Genomic DNA, 26,851 nt, shown 5'->3' on the forward strand with positions numbered 1-26,851 from the left:
GGTTGGCATTATTGTTCATATGGGGTCTCAAGCCCCTTCAAGCTCTTTCAGTCCTTTCTCTGATTCCTTCAATGGGGGTCCCATTCTCAGTTCAGTGGTTTGCTGCTGCCATTCGCCTATGTATTTCCTGTATTCTGGCTGTGTCTCTCAGGAGAGATCTACATCCGGCTCCTGTCAGTCTGCACTTCTTTGCTTCATCCATCTTATCTAATTGGGTGGCTGTATATGTATGGGCCACATGTGGGGCAGGCTCTGAATGGGTGTTCCTTCTGCCTCTGTTCTAAACATTGCCTCCCTATTCCCTGCCAAGGGTACTCTTGTTCCCCTTTTAAAGAAGGAGTGAAGCATTCGCATTTTGGTCATCCTTGAGTTTCATGTATTCTGTGCATCTAGGGTAATTCAACCATTTGGGCTAATAGCCACTTATCAATGAGTGCATACCATGTGTGTTTTTCTGTGATTGGGTTACCTCACTCAGGATGATATTTTCCAGTTCCATCCATTTGCCTATGAATTTCATAAAGTCATTGTTTTTGATAGCTGAGTAATATTCAATTGTGTAGATATACTACATTTTCTGTATCAATTCCTCTGTTGAAGGGCATCTGGGTTCTTTCTAACTTCTGGATATTATCAATAAGGCTGCTATGAACATAGTGGAGCATGTGTGTTTGTTATATGTTGGGGCATCTTTTGGGTATATGCCCAAGAGAGGTCTAGCTGGGTCCTCAGGTAGTTCAATGGCCAATTTTCTGAGGAATCTCCAAACTGATTTCCAGAATGGTTGTAACAGTCTACAATCCCACCAACAATGGAGGAGTGTTCCTCTTTCTCCACATCCTCGCAAGAATTTGCTGTCACCTGAGTTTTTGATCTTAGCCATTCTCACTAGTGTGAGGTGAAATCTCAGGGCTGTTTTGATTTGCATTTCCCTTATGACTAAAGATGTTCAACATTTCTTTAGGTGTTTCTCAGACATTTGGCATTCCTCAGTTGTTAGCTCCTCTTTGTTTAGCTCTGAACCCCATTTTTAATAGTGTTATTTCTCTCCCTGTGGTCTAACTTCATGAGTTCTTTGTATATTTTGGATATAAGCCCTCTATCTCTTGTAGGATTGGTAAAGATCTTTTCCCAATCTGTTGTTTGCCGTTTTGTCCTAACAACAGTGTTCTTTGCTTTGCAGAAGCTTTGCAGTTTTATGAGATCCCATTTGTCGATTCTTGATCTTAGAGCATAAGCCACTGGTGTTTTGTTCGGGAAATTTTTTCCAGTGCCCATGTGTTCGAGATGCTTCCCCACTCTTTCTTCTATTAGTTTGAGTGTATCTGGTTTGATGTGGAGGTCCTTGATCCACTTGGACTTAAGCTTTGTACAGGGTGATAAGCATGGATCGATATGCATTCTTATACATGTTGACCTCCAGTTGAACCAACACCATTTGCTGAAAATGCTATCTTTTTTCCATTGGATGGTTTTGGCTCCTTTGTCAAAAATCAAGTGACCATAGGTGTGTGGGTTCATTTCTGGGTCTTCAATTCTATTCCATTGGTCTATCTGTCTGTCTCTGTACCAATACCATGAAGTTTTTATCACTATTCCTCCGTAATACTGCTTGAGTTCAGGGATAGTGGGATAGTGATTCCCCCAGATGTCCTTTATTGTTGAGGATAGTTTTAGCTATCCTGGGTTTTTTGTTATTCCAGATGAATTTGCAAATTGTTCTGTCTAACTCTCTGAAGAATTGGATTGGTATTTTGATGGGGATTGCATTGAATCTGTAGATTGCTTTTGGTAAAATGGCCATTTTTACTATATTAATCCTGCCAATCCATGAGCATGGGAGATCTCTCCATCTTCTGAGATCTTCTTCAGTTTCTTTCTTCAAAGGCTTGAAGTCCTTATCATACAGATCTTTCACTTGCTTGGTTAAAGTCACACCGAGGTATTTTATATTATTTGGCACTATTATGAAGGGTGTCGTTTCCCTAATTTCTTTCTTGGCTTGTTTCTCTTTTGTGTAGAGGAAGGCTATTGATTTATTTGAGTTAATTTTATACCCAGCCACTTTGCTGAAGTTGTTTATCAGGTTTAGTAGTTCTCTGGTGGAACTTTTGGGGTCACTTAAATATACTTAAATATCATATCATCTGCAAATAATGATATTTACTTCTTCTTTTCCAATCTGTATCCCTTTGATCTCCTTTTGTTGTCTGATTGCTCTGGCTAGAACTTCAAGAACTATATTGAACAAGTAGGGAGAGAGTGGGCAGCCTTGTTTAGTCCCTGATTTTAGTGGGATTGCTTCAAGTTTCTCTCCATTTAGTTTAATATTAGCTACTGGTTTGCTGTATATGGCTTTTACTATATTTAGGTATCCCACCATCTTCTTTATCTTTCCCTGAGCCTTGGATGAGGCTCACTGCATTTTTTCCTTCAACTGACTGCCCTCACAATAACTATCACTCTATCACAACATCTTTAAAACAACAAGATTGAAAGGAACTCTGACATCATTATCTCAGGAAATACCTCAAGATCTAAGTGTGTTTTTAATCTGGTTCATTGGAGTTTGTAGCACTTATCTGCCTGGGTATAGGTACCAAATGTCACTTCTCACAAAAATCAATTTCATAAAATTACAGTGAAGTGCAAACGCCCTATAAACAGTCACTTGTAACTGCTTCATTTCAAAGAAAGGACCTTGGGCTGGCTAATGCTGTAGAGATGCAAACTCAGACAATTCTCTTATGTTTCAGTTTTTCCTTTTCAGCTGCTTTTTATTTCCATGCTGGGGAGCGAGAGGAGAAATGTATAATCGAAGACATTCCAAGTGACACGTTGATAACAGGTGGGTAAGACTGATTTTTCTACTGACATTGTTGAGAGATAATGTCGTTTTTGCTACAATGCTAATCTCCAGAGGTCCATACTACTCAGCAGTGGTTCTATTGCTAAGTAGGTTTTTCTCTGATATTTTTTAAGTTTAGTAAAATTGACATGAAATTTTCCTTGAGGTTGAAATTTATAATTCATAGAGCAGGAAGCCTAACTCTGATACCACCTCAGAATATAACCTGGACTTTTTTTATGGCTGTCATATTTCCTCAAGTAGAGAATCTCTGAGCAAAATAATTATGATTAATTATACAGAACATATGTGAAAACTTCTGACCAGTCTAGTAAATCAGGACACCCAGCCCGAGTTTAAATGCATCAAATTTCCTGAACTCAATGAAACTGTGGGCAGGGAGTACCATGAGAGAGTCCCACCTTACAGAACCTGACTATGTTAATTAACCACACTGTCACCACAGGGATTTCCTTATGCTCCCAGATACAAACTCATTGCTACATAGGTGAGCTGCACCCATCTTCTGAGAAAGATGTAAGCATTCAGTAGTTTCACCACCATATTGAAAGTACAATTTTTCTAACATGTAAGTCAGAATCAATATCAATTTTTTTAATTTTTTATTCAAGGAGAAAGTAGAAGCTAAATGTGACATGATTCATCACTAATACTGATTATGGCTTTCATTGATTACTATCAAATTATTTCAGTTCATCTCGACCATTATTCCATGTTCTAATTTCAAGAATAATAATCTGTTTTGAAATTTTTAAATAAATTCAACAAGCATGTGAGGCAGAGTTTGCAGCAAGCAAAATAGAAAGGTACACTATAGAATCTATATGTAGTATAGTGGGAAACTGAGTAGTACTGCAGCCCTCCATGCTGTCAGTCACTGAGGGAAGTTGTTTTTGAGGCTGGAGTGTTTGAAAAAAATCCTGAATTCAGACCTGGCCCGATACCTCCCACTAAGCCCTCTAGCTCTACCTCTGTTTCTGTGCTTGTAAAAACAATGGAGATGAAAAAACAGAACATATTTCTTTGGATTATGAGGATATGGGCCTAGCAGACAGGAGTCACTAGAGTCTGCCCAGTGTGTCCTCAGTGAGTTCCTGGATACCTGGGTAAATCCTAGTACAGATGATGATTTTCCTGGTAACCTTTGAATTCTCAAACTTAACAAGTCAAGGAGCAATAGAGGAACAAGAGATACATGACCTGTATATTGGTGGCATGGAGCTAAAAAGCCACTGGGCCCCTGGAGTTGTTAAGAAATGAAGACCAATGTGACTGCACAGTGCTCTGACAGCTGCATGAGGAGAGACCCCACAGCCCCTCTCTTCATAATGGCTGGCTCTTCTCAAGCCCTAGCTGAACTCACCTCCATTGCTGTCAAGCCTCTCATTTCCCAACTATAGTCTCTGCAGGCATCACTCCATGAAGCTATGCAGACTAATTTCAGTTTTTATATTTTAACAGTATCTTCTTTAAGATATATATATATATATATGTATATATATATATATATATATATATATCATACACACACAGTCACTTCAGACACACCAGAAAAGAGCATCAGATCCCATTACAGATGGTTGTGAGCCGCCGTGTTACTGGAAATCAAATTTAGGACCTGTGGAAGAGCAGTCAGTACTCTTAACTGCTGAGCCATCCATCTCCCCAGCCCACTAATTTCAGTTTCTTAAACTCAACTTTAACTATAGGAAATTTTGAAATGTGTCGGGTGGAATGTTTTAAAAAAATATCAAATTACTAAAATCCAAAGACAAAAAGGCAATAGAAAGACATCCACAGATAATTCAGGAAGGGACTTAAATAATTTTAACTTTCGAAAAAAAATAGGGAAACAGATGAAAATAATGGGAATTTTAGCTATTGGGATCTTTAAAAAGCACACAAACACAAATGTGCACACAAGAATCGGAAACTACGAGATCTGAAACTAGGAACTCATGGAATAGAGTCAACAGAACATGAAGAGAAGAAATGAGTGGAGGAGACTGGGTTACCAAACTAGAAGAGGCCTCGACAGAGAAAGTAATGAAAGACCAGAAAAGACTGTGAGAGGCATGGAGGAGCCAGGCAGGTGAACATTCTTATACTGGAAGCCCACATGGAAAGACAAAGGTAATAGATGCACTATGAAGAAGAGGTGTGGGAACTGACGAAACTGAAAGATCTCAATGTGCCCAGAGAAGGGTGATGTGGGAAGCCACACCCAGGGCACCACAATCCAAGTGCTGAAGGCCCAATGCCAAAGCCTTCTCTTTCATCACCAGTGCATTTCTGGATATTCTAGATAATGTACTAATATAACCCTTACAATTTATTTTTTAAATCCCATTAATGAAAAGATTTTATTGTGTGCTTATTTTTCGTTATGAGCCCCTTTAAATTCTGTTCAAAGCCAAGTCTGACTTCAGTTCCATTTGCTGTGTGAACACACCAAGGACAGTTCCCTGGACTCAGTCAGACATGCCTATGTGGCTTGCCAACAAAGACTCTGTGTTCTCCCATCCTTGTTCCACTGAACTGAAGATCCAACAGCGCCAGCGATGGTCCTCAGTTTTCCATAGTGTACACGTGATCACAAAGGTGGTATCGAACGCACCATGCAAAGAAGAGATCATCAAAAGTATGCCCCCATCCTAATGTGGAAGTCAGTAGTAAAATGCAAATGCACATCTAAAATGGCCTGGAACCTGTGACACCTTGGACTATGTCTCAAGGTCCCATAGGTACAGCAAGAGCACATATGGGCTGTGTGCTGTCCCTTTCCATATCTTAACACTAGTAGTCTCGTGGAAATGCAGCCATCCAGAAAGTTCAGGAGATTACCTCAGAGCCAGTCATCCAAGGATGATTTTCTCATTAAGGCTAAACACGGACCACAGAGGAACTGCAAAATCTACCACTTTATAGACAGAGAAAATACGTTAAAGTCACTTTGACTGTCTAATAACTGGTGACTCTGAGTCACTTCAGTTATCGAGGTTCAAAGTGTTCCTGGGCAGAAAAGCACCTGGTAAGTCCCTGACTTGCCACAGGTGTTTTGTCAAGGTTGGCTCCCACTTCCTGAACTTTGTCTCTAATGTTACAAATGTGGCTTCTGAGCTCCTGCTCTAAGCATGATGGAGAACCAGGCATGCCTTCAGCTCTAATCCTTTAAGGAATAGAAAGATATTGTTGGAGGAATACAAACCTATGCTGAAGTGGAAAGAGGGACAATACAGAACTTGTCAACTAAAAGAACCACAGCAAGCCCAACATGAGAAAGCCTTGCCTGGAAACTCCTCTGATACATTCTATGATTAAAAGTGTTTTCCTTAGTTTTACTTATCCGCCTTCCTTAACAATAAATTACAGATTGTTCTGTGTGGAAAGAAAGTGAAGACATCTTTTTTTTATCTTTATTAACTTGGGTATTTCTTATTTACATTTCGATTGTTATTTCCTTTCCCGGTTTCCAGGCCAACATCCCCCAAACCCATCCCCTCCCCATCCTCCCCCCATTACCACCCTCCCCCCAACAATCGCGTTCAATAGGTGTTCAGTCTTGGCAAGACCAAGGGCTTCCCCTTCTACTGGTGCTCTTACTAGGATATTCATTGCTACCTATGAGGTTGGAGCCCAGGGTCAGTCCATGTATAGTCTTTGGGGAGTGGCTTAGTCCCTGGAAGCTCTGGTTGCTTGGCATTGTTGTTCACACGGGGTCTCGAGCCCCTTCAAGCTCTTCCAGTCCTTTCTCTGATTCCTTCAATGGGGGTCCCATTCTCAGTTCAGTGGTTTGCTTCTGGCATTCACCTATGTATTTGCTGTATTCTGGCTGTGTCTCTCAGGAGAGATCTACATCCAGTTCCTGTCGGCCTGCACTTCTTTGCTTCACCCATCTTATCTAGTTTGGTGGCTGTATATGTATGGGCCACATGTGGGGCAGGCTCTGAATGGGTGTTCCTTCAGCCTCTGTCCTAAACTTTGCCTCCCTATTCCCTGCCAAGGGTACTCTTGTTCCCCCTTTAAAGAAGGAGTGAAGCATTCACATTTTGGTCATCCTTCTTGAGTTTCATGTGTTCTGTGCATCTAGTGTAATTCAAGCTTTTGGGCTAATAGCCACTTATCAATGAGTGCATACCATGTGTGTTTTTCTGTGATTGGGTTACCTCACTCAGGATGATATTTTCCAGTTCAAACCATTTGCCTATGAATTTTATAAAGGCACTGTTTTTGATAACTGAGTAATATTCCATTGTGTAGATGTACCACATTTTCTGTATCCATTCCTCTGTTGAAGGGCATCTGGGTTCTTTCCAGCTTCTGGCTATTATAGATAAGGCTGCTACGAACATAGTGGAGCATGTGTCTGTGTTGTATGTCGGGGCATCTTTTGGGTATATGCCCAGGAGAGGTATATCTGGGTCCTCAGGTAGTGGAATGGCCAATTTTCTGAGGAACCTCCAGACTGATTTCCAGAGTGGTTGTACCAGTCTGCAATCCCACCAACAATGGAGGAATGTTCCTCTTTCTCCACATCCTCGCCAGCACTTGCTGGGAAAGTTGTTTTCCAGCCATTTACTCTGAGGTAGTATCTGTCTTTGTCTCTGAGGTGTGTTTCCTGCATGCAGCAAAATGCTTTACCTATCCAGTCTGTTAGTCTATGTCTTTTTACTGGGGAATTGAGTTCGTTGGCATTGAGAGATATTAAGGAATAGTTATTGTTGCTTCCTGTTCATTGTTAGAGGATGAATTATATTTGTTTGTCTCTCTTTTTGGTTTCATTGCAAGGAAACTATATTCTTGCTTTCTGTATGGTGTAGTTTCTCTCCTTGTGTTGGAGTTTTCCATCTATTATCCTTTCCATCTATTTCCTGGATTTGTAGAAAGATATTATGTAAATTTGGTTCTGTCATGGAATATCTTGGTTTCTCCATTTATGTTAATTGAGAGTTTTACTGGATACAGTGACTTGGGCTGGCATTTGTGTTCTCTTAGGGTCTGTATGACATCTGTCCAGGATCTGCTGGCTTTCATAGTCTCTGGTGAGAAGTCTGGTGTAATTCTTACAGGTCTGCCTTTATATGTCACTTTACCTTTTTCCCTTACTGCTTTTAATATTCTTTCTTTGTTTTGTGTACTTGGCGTTTTGACTATTATGTGACAGGAGGAGTTTCTCTTCTGGTCCAATCTATTTGGAGTTCTGTAGGCTTCTTTTACGTTTATGGGCATCTCTTTCTTTAGGTTAGGGAAGTTTTCTTCTATAATTTTGTTGAATATATTTACTGGCCCCTTAAGTTGGGAGTCTTCACTTTCTTCTATACCTATTATCTTTAGGTTTGATCTTCTCACTGTATCCTGGATTTCCTGTATGTTTTGGGCTGGGAGCTTTTTGCGTTTCACATTATCTTTGACAGTTGTGTCAATGATTTCTATGGAATCTTCTGCTCCTGAGATTCTCTCTTCTATCTCTTGTATTCTGTTGGTGATGCTTATATCTGTGGCTCCTTGTCTCTTCCTTAGGTTTTCTATATCCAGGGTTGTTTCCCTTTCTTCTTTCTTTATTGTTTCTATTTCCATTTTCAATCCCTTTACCTGTTTGATTGTGTTTTCCTATAATTCTTTCAGGGATTTTTGTGTTTCCTCTCTAAGGGCTTCTACTTGTTTACTTGTGTTTTCCTGCATTTCTTTAAGGGAGTTCTTTATGTCTTTCTTAAAGTCCTCCATCATTATCAAAAAATGTGATTTTAAATCTAAATCTTGCTTTGCTGTTGTGTTTGGATATCCAGAATTTTCTTTGGTGGGAGAACTGGGCTCTGATGATGCCGAGTAGTCTTGGTTTTTGTTGCTTAGGTTCCTGCGCTTGCCTCTAGCCATTGGGTTGTCTCTGGTGTTTGCTTGTCTTGCTGTTTCTGAGAGTGACTGGACCCTGATGTAGGCCTCTGTGTCAGCACTCCTGTAGAACTGTTTTCCTGTTTTCTTTCAGCCTTTTCTGAGAACAGGTTCTCTGATTTCAGGTGTGTTGACGCAGGCAGGAATCAAAGGGTCCTGCCCCTGATTGCTCCTAGGTTCTTGCACCCAGGGGGCACAGTTGGCATTAGGCGATTCCCTCTTGGGTCTGGACTGTGAGTAGAGGATAGTCTCCTCTGACTTCTCAGGAGAGTCCACACTTCTGAGGATTCAGCTCTCTCCCCCACAGGATTTGAGTGCAGGGAGCTGTTTGGCCAGTTCAGTTCATTCCTAGGTGCAGACCACAACAGCAGGTACTGGCGGCTGTCTGTTCCTGTATTCCTGTGTCCAGAGGCACTGTGCACTTTATACAGTGTACAGAAATGTACAGAAGTGGCAGTCTGTCCTGCAGCCTCCAGATGTCTTCACTCCTGGGTGTTCAGCTCTCTTCCCCATGGGATTTGGGTGCAGGGAACTGTGGGATGGTATCAGTTCTATAATTGGGTTTTTAAAGTTCATTCCTATAATCTTTGTCTAATCCTTGTTTAAACTATATTACATACCATGTTTTTTTTTCATTTTTTATTGGATATTTTCTTTTCTTACATTTCAAATACTATCCCCTTTCCAGATTTCCCCTCTGGAATCCCCAATCCCCTTTCCCCTCCCCATACCTCTGTGAGAGTATTCACCCACACACCCACTTCCTCCCATCTCCCAACCCTGGCATTCCTCTACACAGGGGCATTGAGCCTTCACAAGTCTAAGGTTCTCTCCTCTCATTGATGCCCAATAAGGCCTTCCTCTGCTACATATGTGGCTGGAGTCATGGGCCCCACATGGAAGCTGAAAAATGCTCTACTCAATGATAACTTGGGCAAGGAAAACAATGAAGAAAGAAACTAAAGACTTCTTAGAATTTAATGAAAATGAACTCACAACATACACAAACTTATGGGACACAATGAAAGCAGTGCTAAGAGGATAACTCATAGCTCTGAGTGCCGCAAAAAGAAACTGGAGAGAGCATACACTAGCAGCTGGACAGTATACCTAAAAGCTCTAGAACAGAAAGAAGCAAATACACCCAAGAGGAGTAGAAGACAGGAAATAAACTCATAGCCAAAATCAACCAAGTAGAAACAAAAAGAACTATACAAAGAATCAACAAAACCAGGAGCTGTTTCTTGGGGGGGGGGAATCAATAAGATAGATAAACCCTTAGCCAGACTAACCAGAGGGCACAGGGACAGTATCCAAATTAATAAAATTAGAAATGAAAAGGGAGACATAACAACAGAAACTGAGAAAATGCAAAAAAATCATCAGATCCTAGCATGTATTATTAATAGCAGAAGTTATGACTTCATTACTTTCACATTCTTTTTTGTCTTTTGGTTTCCACATCTATCTACCTGTGGATTGCTTGAATGTTTTATATTTTATTCCACTTTATCTATAGTGTTTTTCACTATATATTTCTATAATTTTAATACTTGTTATTTCCTACTATGACTAACATTTTAAGAAAACATAAAACCTTAACTCTACCATTTGTAATTGTCTTAAATATTATCTCCACATACACTGAAAGCATTGCTAAAATTTTTCTTTCAAATGTTAGCCACTTTAAACTGTTGCTTTAAAAAGTGAAGAATTGCAGATGTGATGGTGTGGGCCCAGCACTGAAGAGGCAGAGGCAGGCACATCTCTTTGAGGCTGGTCTAGTCTACATAGTATATTCAAAGACAGCCAAAGATACATAGTGAGACCACAGGATTAAAGGTATATATTACCATGCCTGGTTAAGATTTCTTTTGTCAAGAGGCCTGTCCCAACAAGGTCAGGTACTGAGGTGGGACACAGCATCCGACCAAGGCCAAAGACTGATGGCCTCTGGCCTTTAACTCCCTCTTACTGTTCTGGGGGTGAGAAGCTGATGGCTTCTGGCAATTTTACTCTCACTGTTCTGGGGGATTCTGGCAATTTAATTCTCTCTTGCTATTCTGGGGCCAAAAGGTGATGATGACTCTTGGAAATGTCACAGAGAAAGGGGAAGAAAGGAAGAAAGAAAGGAAGGAAGAAAGAAAGAGAGAGAGAAAGAAAGAAAGAAAGAAAGAAAGAAAGAAAGAAAGAAAGAAAGAAAGAAGAAAGAAAGACACTGACCAAACCCAACCACCTGTTTCATCAATTTCACAAGTGCACATGCATGCTTATACACACACATATAGCTACATACATATGTATGCAAATACATATAGACAATATATATATACACATACATACACAACACACACACACACACACACACTCACACACACACACACACACACACACAAATTTAGTGGGTAGAGCACAGCCCCAACAATCACACTTTATTTTTTTCTCTTAGAGTTTTTATACCTTCTCAGACAAAAGTTCTTTATAAAATTACCTCATAAAGAAAATGTTACACAGTAGGGGAGTTACAGAAGGATGTTGATATTAAGTTGAAAGCAGTGTTTCATTCTGTGGGCTCGTTATAAGTTCAAAGCAACAGTGTCACATTGTCTTGCTTTACCATAGTGCACACCTGTGGCCTCATCCTAGGACATGACCTAGAATGAATGTTGTTCCTTGATCACAAATTTGTCCCAAGCCTATTTCTCTTCATAGCACAATTTATGAAAACTCATAGTATTCCTTATTATGCAGCCTTTACTTACTATTCTATGAGGAGGGGTACATTCTATTCTTAGTTCTAACTTTATTTCATCTTTCTGGCAAAACAACTAAATCATCTCCTTAAATTTTCTTCCTAAAATTATCTGAATCAAATCAGGAATTCTATAAAGTCATTAACTCATCTAAACAGCATTAATTCATAAAAGCTTATCTTCATGTTGATCTGCAGGAAATTTGCCCAATAGCGTGCAACTGATGCCCAGAAATCATTAGGCTATGTCATAACAGTAGGAAGGGCATATCAGTGGTGAAAAGCAATCCTGGGATGAAGTCTCTGGGACTGAGCCTCTCCAGAGTGCACCCATCACAGTCATGCAAACTGGTGGGCCATCTCCAGGAAACTCACTTGCTGGTCATAGCCTTTCCTAGATGGCGTCTGTTATTCTTTTTTTTTTTTTTTCCGAAGCTGGGGACCGAACCCAGGGCCTTGCGCTTCCCAGGCAAGCGCTCTACCACTGAGCTAAATCCCCAACCCTATTCTTTTAATTCTATTCTTGAGCTTCCTAATCTTAAATTTCCATTGAGCTAAGAATATCCTCAAGGATGTGTTGTTGTACAAAGGATTATGGTTAGCATTCTTTCAGTGTTGAAGCATGTATCACCACTTGCTTGTGTTTCTACTGCCTATGTGATTCATTATCTCTGACTCTAAGTCATGAACTACTTCTCTCCTAACATTTCTCAGATTTTTTTCTGGACTTTAATTTTGATGTACATGGAGATGGACTCTTTTATAGGATTATATTGTTGGGGTGTGCTGAGCTTGAATGTGGTTTTTTATGTCTTTTACAGAATTTAGGGAGTATTTAGTAATTATTTTCTCCAATTTTTTTTAGCTTTAGATTCCTTTTCTTTTCTCCTGTAACTCTACAAATTTTAGACTTTTAATGTTTTGTAGTCCATGGGACTCTATTAAAACACCATTTTTTGCTTCACACTCTTTCCAATCATCTTTGCTCTTTTGTTGAGTCTATTCAGCAAGGTAGGATTTTTCTAGATTTAAATACTGTATTTTCCTGTTCTAATGAGCTCATTTTGTTCTCATAACTTCGATTTTAATTTATTTCATGAGTGTTCATACTGCTGTTTGAATTTTTTATGACAGAAGCTTTAAAATTCTTTGTCAGATTATTGAAACTGTGTCATCTTGGTACTGGTGTTAGGTAACTGTCTTCTCTAAATCAAGTTGAAACTTTCCTTGTTCTTCACAGAACTGAGCAACTCTGAGTTATTTTACATTATTGTACATTTTAAGTATTATACTATGACTCTGATTCCTACTTAACAACCTAGGACAGAAATATGAATTTTAGTTTGATGTATGGACTATTCTAATGCACGGACATGGCCTAACACCCAGGTTGGATTTTTTCCTCCAACTCTCTCCTCTTCAGAATCCTTCTAGTTCTTTTTATAGAGGGAAGTTGCTCTGTGTTAGTATGGGGTAGGTCTCTTTCTAGGGCTCCATCCCAACCCCTTCACAGCTGAAGCATCCAGCATACAGAATGCAATTTCTTTCAGACAATTCTTCTGAAACAGGTCATGTAGCATCAAAGGAATTTCATTCTCCAGAGATGAAATTCCCTCCTTCCCTCCTTCCCTCCTTCCCTCCTTCCCTCCTTCCTTCCCTCCTTCCCTCCTTCCCTCCTTCCTTCCCTCCTTCCCTCCTTCCCTCCTTCCCTCCTTCCCTCCTTCCCTCCTTCCCTCCTTCCCTGCAAATTACAAATTTTTTATGAACAGACTAGAGTGTGTAAGAATGGGAAAATAAAACAGGTAAACCTGTTGAGCTGAGTCCTGAGGTCCTGAGCCAGTTCACTGCCTTTCTTTAGCTTTTAGTCTTTGGTTGTTTCATACCTTTTTCTGGGGTTTTGGTTGGAATTAGCAAGAAGAGGAGAGTAGGAGATGAATCTATTTTATCCAGATTCACCTATAATGCTTTTTAAAATAACATTAAAATGAACCATTCAAACGAGTATTGAGCATATATTACACATATGGTTAACAAACTTAAGGGAGGGATGGAAGGAGGACAGTACTATGAAAAAGCTTCCTAAGCCTGAAGACCCTGAAGTACAAGCAGGAACCAACTGTGGGCTGCAAGTTTCTCATCTTGGGAAACTTTCCCCCTGGAGTCCCCAAAGGCGTTTTACCTTATTTAAGGTTTTTATTGCTGTGATAAAATATCATAACCAAAAAGCAAGTTGGGGAGAAAACGGTTTATTTAACTTACACTAAATATGTATTGCTGCTTGTTAATTATTGAAGGAAGACCAGAACACAAACAGGGCAGGATCCTTGAGCCAAGCTGAATCAGAGGCAATGGAGGATGCTGCTTGCTGGCTTGCTTCCCCTGGCTTGCTCAGCTTGTTTTCTTATAGAACCCAGGACCACCATCCCAAGGATAGACCACCTAAAATGGGCTGAGCCCTCCTCCACTGATCACTAATTGATCAAATGCCTTGCACCTGAATCTCATGAAGGCATTTCCTTAACTGAGGCTCCTTCTCTGTGATGACTCCAGTTGTGTCAAGTTAACACAAAAACCAGCCAGTACAGGTTTTCCTTCACTTTCCAGAAGGTAGAGATCTAGGGTCAAATTTCTTTCTCCAGCCCTGGCCCCATTTGCCTCCCTTGTCACTGCCAGGCAGGCACTGTAGTCTTATCATCAAACTGCCTCCATTCTAATTGTATTTACAACATAGTAACTATAAGACTTAGGGCTGTAACTTTACCAGAGACCCAATTGCTGACTTGTGGAATAGAGCGGGAAAGACAAAATCTAGTGCTTCAACAACTGTTATTAGAATATAAACCACTTGGATTACAATACCCTTGCAATGTCTACCTTTCAATATTTTCTACATACAACACCCAGAATATTTTAAAAAATTAAAAGTTACTCCAACTCAGCTCCATAATTTGCAATGGACTTGCAACCCTTCTATAACTGATTCCAACCCCTGCTGCCCTCAAACTCCTCTCCTAACATTTTCCTTGTCATTTACCCATCTCTTCAGTACTCGAAGCTTCACCTCCCCTCTGGAGATAGAGATGCATTATAAACATATTAAAAGTTTATACACATAAAAAATTTTAAACATCACATTCAGTCCTTCTTATGTGCTAACCAAGTCTGAGGGAGTCTTTTACACATTATTGAATCCTTGTGATCCTCATGGTATCAACCCTATGCATGTAGAAACAATTTTGTTACTTTATGTATTATAGAACATATATATATATATATATATATATATATATATATATATATAGAGAGAGAGAGAGAGAGAGAGAGAGAGAGAGGAGATTCATGATTCATTCTATTAGTTCTGTTACTCTAGAGAAACCTGAATACTACATTGGCTAACATGGAGTTTATATTCTGCATAGAAATGCTTAATAACTCGTGTGTGTGTGTGTGTGTGTGTGTGTGTGTGTGTGATCATGTATGTCGAGGTCAGAGATCAACCTTGACTTAGGTTATCGCTTAGGAGTTGTCCACCTGTTTTGTTTTGTTTGTTTGTTTGTTTGTTTGTTTGTTTTAAGACACTGTCTGGTCAGCAAGCTTCCTAACTCTGCTACCCAAGCACTGGGATTATAAGTAGATACTACCATACCTGCTTTTTTTAACATGGGTACTAGTGAGCAAGCTCAGGTCTTCATGATTGTACCAGCAAGCACTTTACTGAATGAGCTGCTCCCATGGCCTTGCTTTTACTTGTTTGCTGTTTTAATAGAAGTTCTCACTTTCATATAGAAAGATTAAGAAATAAATTTAACTTAGTGGCAATTATGTATTCTCTGTACCTTCTAATAGGTGTTTTGTATTTTGTTACAGGGACATTCAAGATACAGCAGTGGGACATTGGTAGACATGACTTTCTTGAATCTGCTCCTGGCTTAGGAATGTTTGTGACTGTTACAAACAATGATGAGGTAAATTCCTTTCTACATTGATCCTATTTCTAGTTGCAAAAGCTCTACAAGAGCAACAATAAGAAGTTACAGCCTTTTACGTAGAACTGAACAAAACAGAAAGTGGGCCTCTGAGATAGCTCAGTAGGCAAAGGGTAATTGCTGCCAAGCCAATTGTCCTCTGATATTCACACATATGCCACAAAAAAAAGATAGGTGTTATAGAAAGAGTGATGGATGGGTAGATAGATAGATAGATAGATAGATAGATAGATAGATAGATAGATAGGCAGACAGACAGGTAGATGATAGATAAATAAATAGATGACAGATAGATAGATAGATAGATAGATAGATAGATAGATAGGCAGACAGACAGGTAGATGATAGATAAATAGATGACAGATAGATAGATAGATAGATAGATAGATAGATAGATAGATAATAGAGTGGTGGGTATATAGATGATAGATGATTGATAGATGATAGATAGATATAGATAGCTGATAGGTGATAGATAGATAGATAGATAGATAGATAGATAGATAGATAGATAGATAGACAGACAAACAGGCATCATCTTTGACTGCTACATTTACTTAATAAAAATTCCCTTTTAATGGTATATTAAGAGAAATAAAGCGGGCTGGAATGATGTCTCAGTGGTTAAGAGCACTGACTGCTCTTCCAAAGGTCCTGAGTTCAAATCCCAGCAACCACATGGTGGCTCACAACCATCTGTAATGTGATTCGGTGCCCTCTTGTGGTGTGTCTGAAGACAGCTACACTGTACTCATATATATAATAAATAAATAAATCTTAAAAGTGTATTAAAAAAGAGAAATAAAGCACATGGCAAGATTCTTTAATTAAATCAATTAAATTTAATCAATCAAATTAAAATTTTGATACATTTAAAAACAGAATTGTATGCATATGTGTATGGTGATGAGTGTGTAATATGTATAGTGAGCTGAGCACTCCTACATCAATTAGCAGTCAAAAAAATCCCTCATAAACATATCCATGGACCAACCCAAAAAGACAATTGCTCAAGTGAGACTCCTTTCTAAGGTGATTCTAGGCTGTGTCAAATTGATGATGCAAACTAGAACACAAGGTTAACTCCATTTTAGCTTGTCTCTTATGAGTTTTAAAGCTTCACATTTACATTTAGATCTAAGATCCATTGAGTTGATTCTTGTAAAATGTATAAAACCTATGACAAGAAAACTTTCAGTTCTTCTCTGTTTAGTTCAGACCTCATTTGCCCTACCCTGGTTTCTCCTTCTACTACAACCTCTCCAGACCCCAACCCCCTCCCCCACTCTAGGAAGATATTCTTGGATCCACAAGGTGAGGTGGCTCCTCAGGCTGCCAACATGTATCTAGCCAGCATGTGTCAGGCCAGCATAAACCCCCTTGCTCTTTCTTAGTCTCCCACCTGACTAGAAAACTGCTTTGGGAAGTGCTTGTCGATAGGTCTGTGCTGGTTACTCAGCAGGAGCTTCTTGAAAGTTTTTGTCCCCCTACAGTTCCTGGGGTGAATCCTATCCTGAACTATGTTTCCTTATCTCCCCTTTATTCTAGCCTCTCCTTCACTCTTCTGCTTCTTCCTCAGTGTCTTCCTCACCACCCCCCTTGAATCTCTCTTAAGCCTCTATTTCCCAGAAATCTCTCTATCCGTCCTGGATTTCCTACCTCCTGATTCCTGCTTCAGCTCATTGGCCATAAGCTTTTTACTGACAGGTGATAAGAGATTCTCCCTCTCACCTTCTCTCCCTCCTCCCTTCCCCTCCCCCACTTTCTCTCCCTTCCCCCTCTTTCTTTCATCACCCAATGAGAGCAATTTGTGCTGCCCACATACTCATGGGTTTAGGATTATCTACTGGAGCATGGCCACATCAATAAAGAAAACTGACTCTCCCCCAAAAGCCATTAATAGCCCCACTCCATGCTGGAATGTCAATCGTCTTCATATTGTGCTGATCTTTTATGTGTGCAATCACAGCTTCTGTGAATTCATGAATAAACAGTTCTGCCTTATCAAGACAACACTGTTTTTCTTATTCCCATCCCTGACTTCTGCCTCTTCTTCCATGAAAGGTGAAGGGGGAGTGATGGTGTTTGCTTTTGTTTGGGGAATTTTGAGGGTGCTAATTTTTTTTCTTTTTATTTATTCTTCTCTCATACAATACATCTCAACTGCAGCCTCCCCTCCCTCCACTCCCCAAGTCCTCACCGCCACCTCCCCTCTCCCCCAGATCCACTACAACTCCATTCCCCTTCAGAAAAGAGCATGCCTCTCAGGGATTTCAACCAACCATGGCAAAACAGGATTCAAATAAGACTAGCCCCTAACCCTCTTATTAAAGCTAGAAAGACAACGCAGTAAGAGGAAAAGGTACTAAGAACAGGCAAAAGAGTCCCACTGCTAGGAGCCCCACAAAAACACCCAAGCTAAACAATCACAGCACATATGCAGAGGACCTAATGTAGATCCATGCAGGTTCTGTGATTGCCACTTCAGTCTCTGTAAGACCCTATGAACTCTGCTTACTTGATTCTATGGGCCTTTCTCCTGCTGTCCTCAACCCCTCTGGCTCCTAGTTTTCCTCCTCCCTCTCTTCTGTGGGGTTCCCCAAACTCTGCCTAATGTTTGGGTATGGGTCTCTGCATCTGTTCCCATCAAGATCTGAGCTACCAGCACATTTTACAGGCAGAATATATGTGGGTCAAAGGTTTTGTGGCTGTGTTGGTATCCAGGTCTCACCACTGGGAGCTTTACATGGTTACAGAAGATGGCCAGTTAGGCTCCATTGCTAAGAATCCTTGCTAGGCTCACCCTTATAGGTTCCTGGATGTTCTCACTGCTCTAGGTTTCCACATTGCCCACTAAATGCCCACCTATTACAGCCATTCTTCCCTCCCCCACCTGATCTCCTAGCCCATGCGCACCTGCTCCAAGCCCACCTGCAAAATCTATTCTATTTTTCCTTCGCAATGGGAATCCATGCGTCTCCTCCTCGAGCCCTCCTTGTTATTTATCCTCTCTGGGTGGGGATTGTAGTATGATTATCCTCTACCTAACAGCTAATATCCATTCATAAGTGAGTATGTACCTTGTTTGTCTTTCTGGGTCTGAGCTATCTCCCTCAGGATGATTTTTCTAGTACCATCAAATATTTGCCTGAAAATTCAATAATGTCATTTTTCCTAACAGCTGACTAATACTCCACTGTGTAAATGTACTACATTTTCTTTATCCATTCTTTGGTTGAGGATCACTGAATCTTGAGGGAAGGGATGTCCTGTTTGTGGCTGAGCATATCACTCACATTTATTCTATGCCCTTTGACCAGTTGGCATCCCTCTTTTTTTTTTAATTTTAGCTATTAATGGGCATGGGTATTTCACCTGCTTGTATGCCTCATGTCTTTGGAGGCAAGAAGAGGGTATACAAGCTCTTGAAACTGGAGTTATAGATGGTTGTGAACTACTACATGGGTGCTGGGCATGGAATCTGGATCCTCTGAGACAGCCATTAGTGCTTTTAACAGCTAAGCCATCTCTTTAGTCCTTCCTCTCATTTCTGAAACATATCAATAACAGAACTTTTTTCATTTTTCCAAAGTTGTCCAAGAACTGGCAATAAGGAAAACATAAGTCTGCTTCAAATATTAATCTGTTACTTTACAGATCATGGAGAGATGCTTATAAGCTAAGAATATTATCCTGTTTTTATATAATCTCACTTATACGTAAAGTATCATTGGGTAAATTGTAGCTAATATTTGGACAAACTATTAAATAAATTAAGAACAATATTTTTTTAATTTTGCCTCCATTGATCGATTCTCTAAGATTCTAATAATATCATTATTATTGGAGAACTCCCTTTAACATTTCAGAGAAGGCAGTTCTACTGCTGATACATTCTCCCAATTCTCATTTTTCCGATATCTCTGGTCAACTCTTTAGGACGATTTTGTAAAAATCTAAGTTGGTGGGTTCTTGCCTCCTGACACATTAAATATATCACTCTCCTCTTGCATGGTTTCCTTTCTCGCTCTCTTTCTGATATCAACATTATAAACGTTGAGTTTTTGTAGTTTCCTCCACAGTTCTTGGATATTCTGTCCCACTTATTTTCTTTTTGTGTTTTGGTTTTAGAAGTCAGTCTATTCTCAGATTCAAAGAATCTTTTTTCAGCAATGGCCAACCACCAATAAATACCCTAAACGCAGCCTTTATTTATTTTTACAGTGTACTCTGTCTCCTTTTCTTGGAGTTTCTCTATTCGTATGACCCACACTTTCTTTCATCTTATCTACTTTTCCCATTATATTATTTGGCACAGATTTTACAAAAATTCCTGGCCCGCTAATCCTTTAGCATAAAAATTCTTGATCTGGCAATGCTAATATTCTTAATTCTAATATCCTTGCATATATGCTGTACTCTCCTCATGCATGATTTTCACCTTTCACTATGGCATGTATAGATATAGGGATAGAAATATATAGAAATAGATGTAGATGATTAGATATATAGATGATTAGATATAGATGTGATATACCTGGTACAAGGAATCTAGCATCAGCTCCCACAGATTATGTTTTTTACTTGTGCATTTTTGCTGTAGTCAGCTGTGATTCTTTGTATCCATCTGTCTATCTCTCCAGGTGTGGAGAAGTTTATCAGGTGAATTCAATTCTTTAATCCATCTAAGAACTGGGGTTTTCAGTTTGTTAAGATTATGTTTATTATAATAGATATCAGAAAACATATACACACACAGACAGAGAGAAAGAGGTACTTTTACAGACAATACTTTTTATAAAAATAGTATACAATAAAGATTTTTTCTATAAATTGGCATAAAGAGTCAGATGTGGTGTGAATCTGTAATCCCAACACTCCAAAGATAGAGGTAGGTAGATTGAGTTTGAAGACATCCTAGGATAGTAAGGTACACACATATACTCTGCATCAGTTCATGGACATTTTTAGTATAGATACTTGTTTTTTAGTTTCCTTTACTACTACATATTGTTCTTTAGTTGACTTTTCCTTATTTCAAAGTGACAATCTTACTAACACAGGCAACACAGTAAATATTATCTTCTGTGCAACTTTGTAACTTCCACATGTTGATAAAATACTCTTCTGTAGCTAAGGTTACTGAGTCAATGATTACATATTTTGTAAGTTTTAACATACATTGCTTAACTGCAACCCAAAACAGTTTAGTTGCTCAGTCCTTTCAACACTGTTAGGAGACTATTTTTCCATACAACCCAAGAATTTTAAAATCCTTACCAATCTCAGAATAAGCAAGGGATGTTTTGCTATAATTTGAATGTTCATTACTTGTAAGGCTGGGTATTTTTCATGTTCTTTAACCATTTTGTTTTTTCCATAGGACTATTTAATTTTAATATTCCTATTAAAAATAAAGATGAAAAATAGACAATTATAAACTATTGACATTCTCAATCCTAGGTATTATTATCCAAGTTATATGGTGCACAAGGGACATTCTATTTTACTTCACACTCATCTGGTGAACACATCATTTGCTTAGAATCTAATTCTACACAATTTGTGTCATTTGGAGGGAGTAAGCTGGTGAGTATATGCCTATGTATCCTGCTGTTGAACACAACATCATTATCCAAGCATGGCATTGGTTTGCAGAATCAATCACAAACAGACTAACAGGAAACATATTAAAGTTATGTGTATAGATCTTGAATAACAACCAGAGAGGGAGCTGGAGAGATTGGAAGGTGTTCAAAGGGAATCATGAAGTTGATTAAAGAGTTTGAAAAATAATTGTTGTGAGGGAAGGTTTAAAAAGCTGTGATTACTCAGGCTTGAAAACAAGTGAAGGCTGAAGGGCAAATTAATAATGGAACTCTAATAACAAAAACTCTTATGCAGTACATGGGTGAGTCACTATTTTCTAAATGTGTTAAGAACAGCTGAAAAGCATTTGTACTTCAGTATACAAAATTCAGCTATATGTAAAGAGAAACTTTCATAGATAAATATACAATATATTCTGGGTTCGGTCCCCAGCTCCGAAAAAAAGAACCAAAAAAAAAGGTAATATAATATACAATATATTATTCCAATAATAAAGTTTTCTCAACACCAGAAACATTTACATGACAATAAATTTGATATTCATGAAGGTATAAATATATGTTAAGGTCAATAGGTTACCACAAAATTAAGTGTTATTATAAGAAAGACTATTGAGTAGAGTAGGGTAGTGTAGAGTGAGAAATAGAGTTATAATGTGGGCAAAAGAAAAAAGGTAAGTCAAGTGGTGTGGGACCTCACTCATGAAAGAAGTAAAAGAGACCAAGAAGATGCTAGCACAAAAAGAAAGCAAAGGAAAAAAACTATAGCTAATTTATTTCAAACATGCAAGGGTTTGTTTCTCCCTCTTACTGTTTGTACAGCGCATCCACTTAGATATTCGAGTTGGAGAGCATGACCTTGATGCAGTTATTGTTCAAGCAAAGGACAAAGTTAATGAAGTAGCCTTCACGCTTCGACATCTAATTGAACAAATTGAACAAATACTCAAAGAACAAGACTATCAAAGGGTCAGTCTGTCCTTTCAGCTTATTTTATCTCTTCTTGTCAAAAATTCATTTCTCGGCACAAAACCTTTAAACCAAGGAAAGAACACACTGCCTGTCCCTTGGTCTTTCTAAGCTGGACCTGTGTGGGTGTGAAGGGAGTGGGAAGAGAATAACCTTTCCTCACTCTACTGGCCCGTGAGTTCCTTTAGAAAAGGGAATTGAGGCTCATTTTCCTCCTCATCCTCCAAAGTTACTAGCCAAGTCTTCACCCAGTTACAAAAGATGTGAACTTATGAAACAAAGGAATGCTTCCAGACATGTTCCATACACTTATAGAGACCCACGTATGTGCACATTCAGGATCACAGTTTTAGTCTTATGACATCAAGTGTTTTCTGAGTCATTGTGCTCACTGGATGCTGGCCAGACATGGAGGACACAAATCTATTCATTTACTTTGCCATAAACAAGTCTCAGTTTTCTTTATCTAAGAAATATGGACAAGGCATGGTAATTCAATAAGGAAGTGTGTGGCATAGAGCCCAACATAAAGATTTAATGAAGAAAATCTATCACTATTAAGTAATGTTCATTTTCCTTGATGGTAAAAACTGTATAAAGTAATAGATTAAATTTCTGCAATGGATACCAAAGTAAAAGAATATGTTTTGTTAAATTGCTGTCTTACAGTTGGATAAATAATAAATTACATCTAAGAAAATGATATTCTACTTTTTATATCAAATGGATAAAATTAAATACCAAGAACACACTCGGGAACCTCAAAAATCACACACAAAGTACTTTAACAAACTAAAACTTTGTATTTCTTTTCTGAATAGGACCGTGAGGAAAATTTCCGTATCACCAGTGAAGATACCAATAGAAATGTTTTATGGTGGGCTTTCGCACAAATATTAATCTTTATCTCAGTTGGAATTTTTCAAATGAAGCACCTTAAAGATTTCTTCATAGCTAAGAAGCTTGTTTAAAACACAAGTTAAAGTAAATAATTTGTACAATGTTTGAGTTAATAAACCAAAATACATGCATAAGTCTGCTATTTTCTGATTTAAAAGATATTAGATATTGAAGTTAATATTATAGATGGCATTCCTGGTTTTTAAAAAGTGTCACTTTAATAATGTAGCTTCTGAATGTGGTAAAAAAAAAATAAGCACGTCGTTTTAATTTAAACTTGATATAAATCAGCAATACCAAATGAGCTACAGATGCAATTTTAAGTTATTTGGTCACACATTAAAAAAAAAAAGATTTTATGTTCTATCTATCTATCCATCTCCCCTTCTCTCTCTGCAAGCGGATCCTTTCTCTTTTTTTCTTCCCCTCTTACTCCCTTATCCCCATGACAATTTCCCTGGCCTCAGTCCTTGGGGCCAGTAAACAGCTTCCCCAAAAACCTGCCTTTAATATTAAAAGAAAGAGGATTTTACAAAAGGGTACATTTTAATAATTGTGGAACCAGGTGGTGGTAGTGCTAGCAACACCTTTAATAACATCGCTTGGGAGGCAGAGACAGGTGGTTCTCTGAATTCGAGGCCAGCTGAGTCTACAGAGTAAGTTTCAGACTACACAGAGAAGCTCTTTATCAAGAAGGGGAGAGGGGGACAGGGACCTTTGTGGCATATATTTATCATAGCATACCAAACAAAGTACTATCAGTCAGAGCATGTCACATTGGCTTCTACTGCTGCTCTTAAGGAGACTGAAGCAGGAAGATCCCCAGAGCCCCCAAGTAGAGACCAGACTGACAGCAGACTTAGTCACTGTTCTACTGATGTGAAGAGACACCATGACTAAGGCAACTCTTATTAAAGAACACATTTAATTGGGAGTCTGCGTACAGTTGCACAGGTTTAATCTATTACCATCATGTTGGGGAGCATGGTGGCATGTAGGCAGGTGCTGGAGCAGTAGTTGAGAGCTATATCCTGATCCACACAAGGTGGTGGGGAGGGAGGACTATGTCTGACATGGGCTTTTCAAAGCCTTTTCTAGTGTCAAACTTCCACCAACAAGGTCATACCTGCTAATCGTTATAACTCTAATATTGCCACTCTCCATTAACTAAGCATTCAAATCCCTAGTGGATAAGCATTCAAATATATAGGGGCTACATTCTTACCCAAACCAACACAGAGACCTTCTCTCATAAACATGGGAGTGCAACACAAAGAAACAAAGCTACTTTAATTTTAATGTATACTCAATACAAAGTAGATAAGATATTTTATATCTTTTTAATCATACTACATTTGTAAACAAGTATATTTTTAGGACTTGATGAAACTCACAACTGCAGTACTGCACAAATACATTCTTTCCCCAAATTACTTCACTAAGAAACACAGTCACCTGAATCTTTACTTTTTCCTAATTCCTTGAAAAACACTAAACTTTGCTCCATAGAAGTAAATAGCTCAGGAATTTTCTCACACAGACTCTATGGATCCAAGCACACTTAGGAAGTGGGGAGGAAAGATCCAGAATTATGCAAAAAAAAAAAAAAAAAAACTAAAAGTAATTTTTAATTTTAATTTTGAAATTAGTTTAATATCGTCAGAAATTACCCCCTTCCACGATCTGTTAAGTGGGGAATGATCTTCCATAAAGATCACTGAACACAGTGGCAAGCGGGGATCTCTGTCCTGCCCTGATTCACTTCTGTCCGATGTTCTAATGGAATCCCTCCCGACCATTCCATTCTTCACTGGGTACTTCTAGTCCCCTAGCCTGGTCCATAACCACAGCCCACCCCCACCCTCCTGGTAGACCTTCCTCCAACCCTGCTAGGAATCTATGGTTCTTCTTGCTTTCAATGGCTCCCGGTTTTTCTCTCCTCTGCATTATGGTGTGTACAAATGTCCCTGGGCCTAGCTCTACCCTGAGGGCCGATCCACTCAGACTCCCTCAATATCCACTACCACAGCCCAGTTTCACCCAAGAAGCCACTGTGCCTGCCCACATCGCCAAGTTTTCCTCCACCGCCAAGAAGGCCTTTTCTCGACTCAGTACTTTCCGCCCTGGCTTCTTCCTCCGGGGTTGGTTCCGTGTCGGTTTGTGCGGCCTTGTGCGCATGCGCTGGAATGAGCGCAGGCGCAGAGCTGCCTTTCTAAGCTGTGCCTGGTACTGAGGGGAGGGTCTGTATCTCTCTGTGCCCTCGCTGGCCTCGCGCGAATCCCACGTGGGTCCTCCGTCATGGCCAGCTGGGTGTTCTGTAATCGCTGTTTCCAGCCGCCGCACAGGAAGTCGTCCTTCAGCCTGACCAGCTGTGGGCACGTGTTCTGCGATTCCTGCATCCTGAAAGGTCCGCGCAGGCCGGGCGGGCGAAATGGGCCAAGGAGGCTCGCTGCCTGGGGCTCACAGCGTGGGGTTCCCTCCCGTGGGTGGGACAGGAGCGAGGAGCGAGGAGCGAGGGTCTGTGCAACTCCATAGCCACCGAAACCCTGCAGGGAGACGAAAGCAGGAACTCCTCGCCGCGTGCTTGGCATCTGGCGGGAAGCTAGTTCACAGCAGTCAGTTGATCAGATGTGAATATTTTTGTTGTTGAAGTAAAGCTTGGGCGAGGGGGGGGGGGGGGGACGTACAGAAGCAGTGGGAAATGACCAACCTATTTAACTTGGCGAGTAAAGGAACAGCCCTTAGAAAATTCTTGTAGACTTCTGTTCCATTTTGTTGTCCAGCCTTATCTTAATTCTCTAGGAACTTACACACAGTATTTAATATGAGCATTGTATATGTAGGTGCCACATTCATACGGCATTCTGATGTGTGATCGGAGTTCAACTTATTTATTCTTTCGTTGAAGTAACATAAGTGTTTTCCAGATTTGTAAGGGGCAAATGCTGCTACTGTGAAAACTCTGGCTATGTATTGCACGTGTGCAACCAGGGGTAGAATGTGTGAGTTTCTGGTGTATAGTTTTTAAGAGGAAGCCTGGCATAAAAAGTAATCTGGAGTGAGAGAAATTTAGAAGCTTATGTAGTGAAGCTTGTGAGAAGCATTGGGAACAAGTTGTACCCCTGGGATCAGGAGAAATGATGGGTTTGGGAAAGACAAGGTAGATTGAACAGGCTTAATTCAAGAAAGCAAGGGAGCTGAACTTTTTGCTGGTGGATGCTGGACAGAGAACAGCTAGGGTAAGCTGGTAAGCTCATTTTAGACCAGTAGTTTTCAATCTTCCTAATGCTTCAGCCCTTTAATATAGTTCCTCATGTTGTAATCCCCAACCATAAAATTATTTTTGTTGCTACTTCAGGGTTAGAGGCCTGTGGTGAATCATAATGTAAATATCTGTGTTTTCATGTGGTCTTAGGTAACCCCCCCCCCCAGAGGGGTCACTACCCACAGGTTGAGAATTGATACCTTAGACCCTGTCTTGTGGGAGCTGTCTAGGGAGGAAACAAGAGATAGTTCTGAGTGGAAATCTGGAATTCAAAGAAGTCAGGAATGTTAATGGTGAGTCAGTAACATGTAAATGCCAAATGATTAGGCAATTGGAAAATACTACCACCTTGGGAAACATATTTTATAGGTTGTAAGTAGACAGGGAAAAAAAAAAGATGTTGGATAAAGAAGGAAGTAGAGATCTTAATGACCTAGATTTTCCCCTGAGGTCCAAGAATCAGTGTTTGAAAATACCTACTGAGTCAGTGGTAGAAGTCACCAATGACTTAAAATAACCTAAAGTTAGAACAGTAAAGATATATACCTTCATGATGTTGTAAATTACAAATCCCCAACACTGCTGTGTGTGACTAGTTTAAGGCCTTGGGTG

At 39.6% G+C, this 26,851-nt stretch overlaps 2 protein-coding genes across 4 annotated transcripts in view; both read left to right on the forward strand.

The window, feature by feature from the left end:
• Positions 1–2,724: 2,724 nt before the first annotated feature.
• Positions 2,725–23,108, forward strand: Tmed11 (transmembrane emp24 protein transport domain containing 11). The gene is made up of 5 exons (XM_001071744.8): positions 2,725–2,848; positions 15,378–15,475; positions 20,960–21,085; positions 21,928–22,074; positions 22,896–23,108. The coding sequence occupies exons 1-5, from the start codon at positions 2,725–2,727 to the stop codon at positions 23,043–23,045; spliced, it is 645 nt and encodes a 214-aa protein (XP_001071744.1). The 3' UTR covers positions 23,046–23,108.
• The window catches only part of Rnf212 (ring finger protein 212), a 41,491-nt gene continuing 36,706 nt past the window's right edge, over positions 22,067–26,851 (forward strand). For 2 of the 3 annotated variants that reach the window (XM_003751319.6, XM_017599407.3), the window contains exon 1: positions 22,067–25,381. In XM_003751319.6, coding sequence (XP_003751367.2) covers positions 25,273–25,381 — 109 coding nt within the window. In that variant the 5' untranslated portion in view covers positions 22,067–25,272. The remainder of the gene's footprint in view (positions 25,382–26,851) is intronic. The other variant, XM_039092606.2, reaches the window with a different exon arrangement.

Source organism: Rattus norvegicus, chromosome 14, assembly GCF_036323735.1.
Source record: "Rattus norvegicus strain BN/NHsdMcwi chromosome 14, GRCr8, whole genome shotgun sequence".
Classification (NCBI taxonomy): Eukaryota; Metazoa; Chordata; class Mammalia; order Rodentia; family Muridae; genus Rattus; species Rattus norvegicus.

Coding starts and splice junctions, on each gene's coding strand:
- Tmed11 (XM_001071744.8), top strand. CDS start 2,725: ATGCAAACTCAGACAATTCTCTTATGTTTCAGTTTTTCCTTTTCAGCT. Junction 21,086..21,927: donor CATTTGGAGGGAGTAAGCTG/GTGAGTATATGC, acceptor CTGTTTGTACAG/CGCATCCACTTAGATATTCG. Junction 22,075..22,895: donor AAGAACAAGACTATCAAAGG/GTCAGTCTGTCC, acceptor TTTTCTGAATAG/GACCGTGAGGAAAATTTCCG.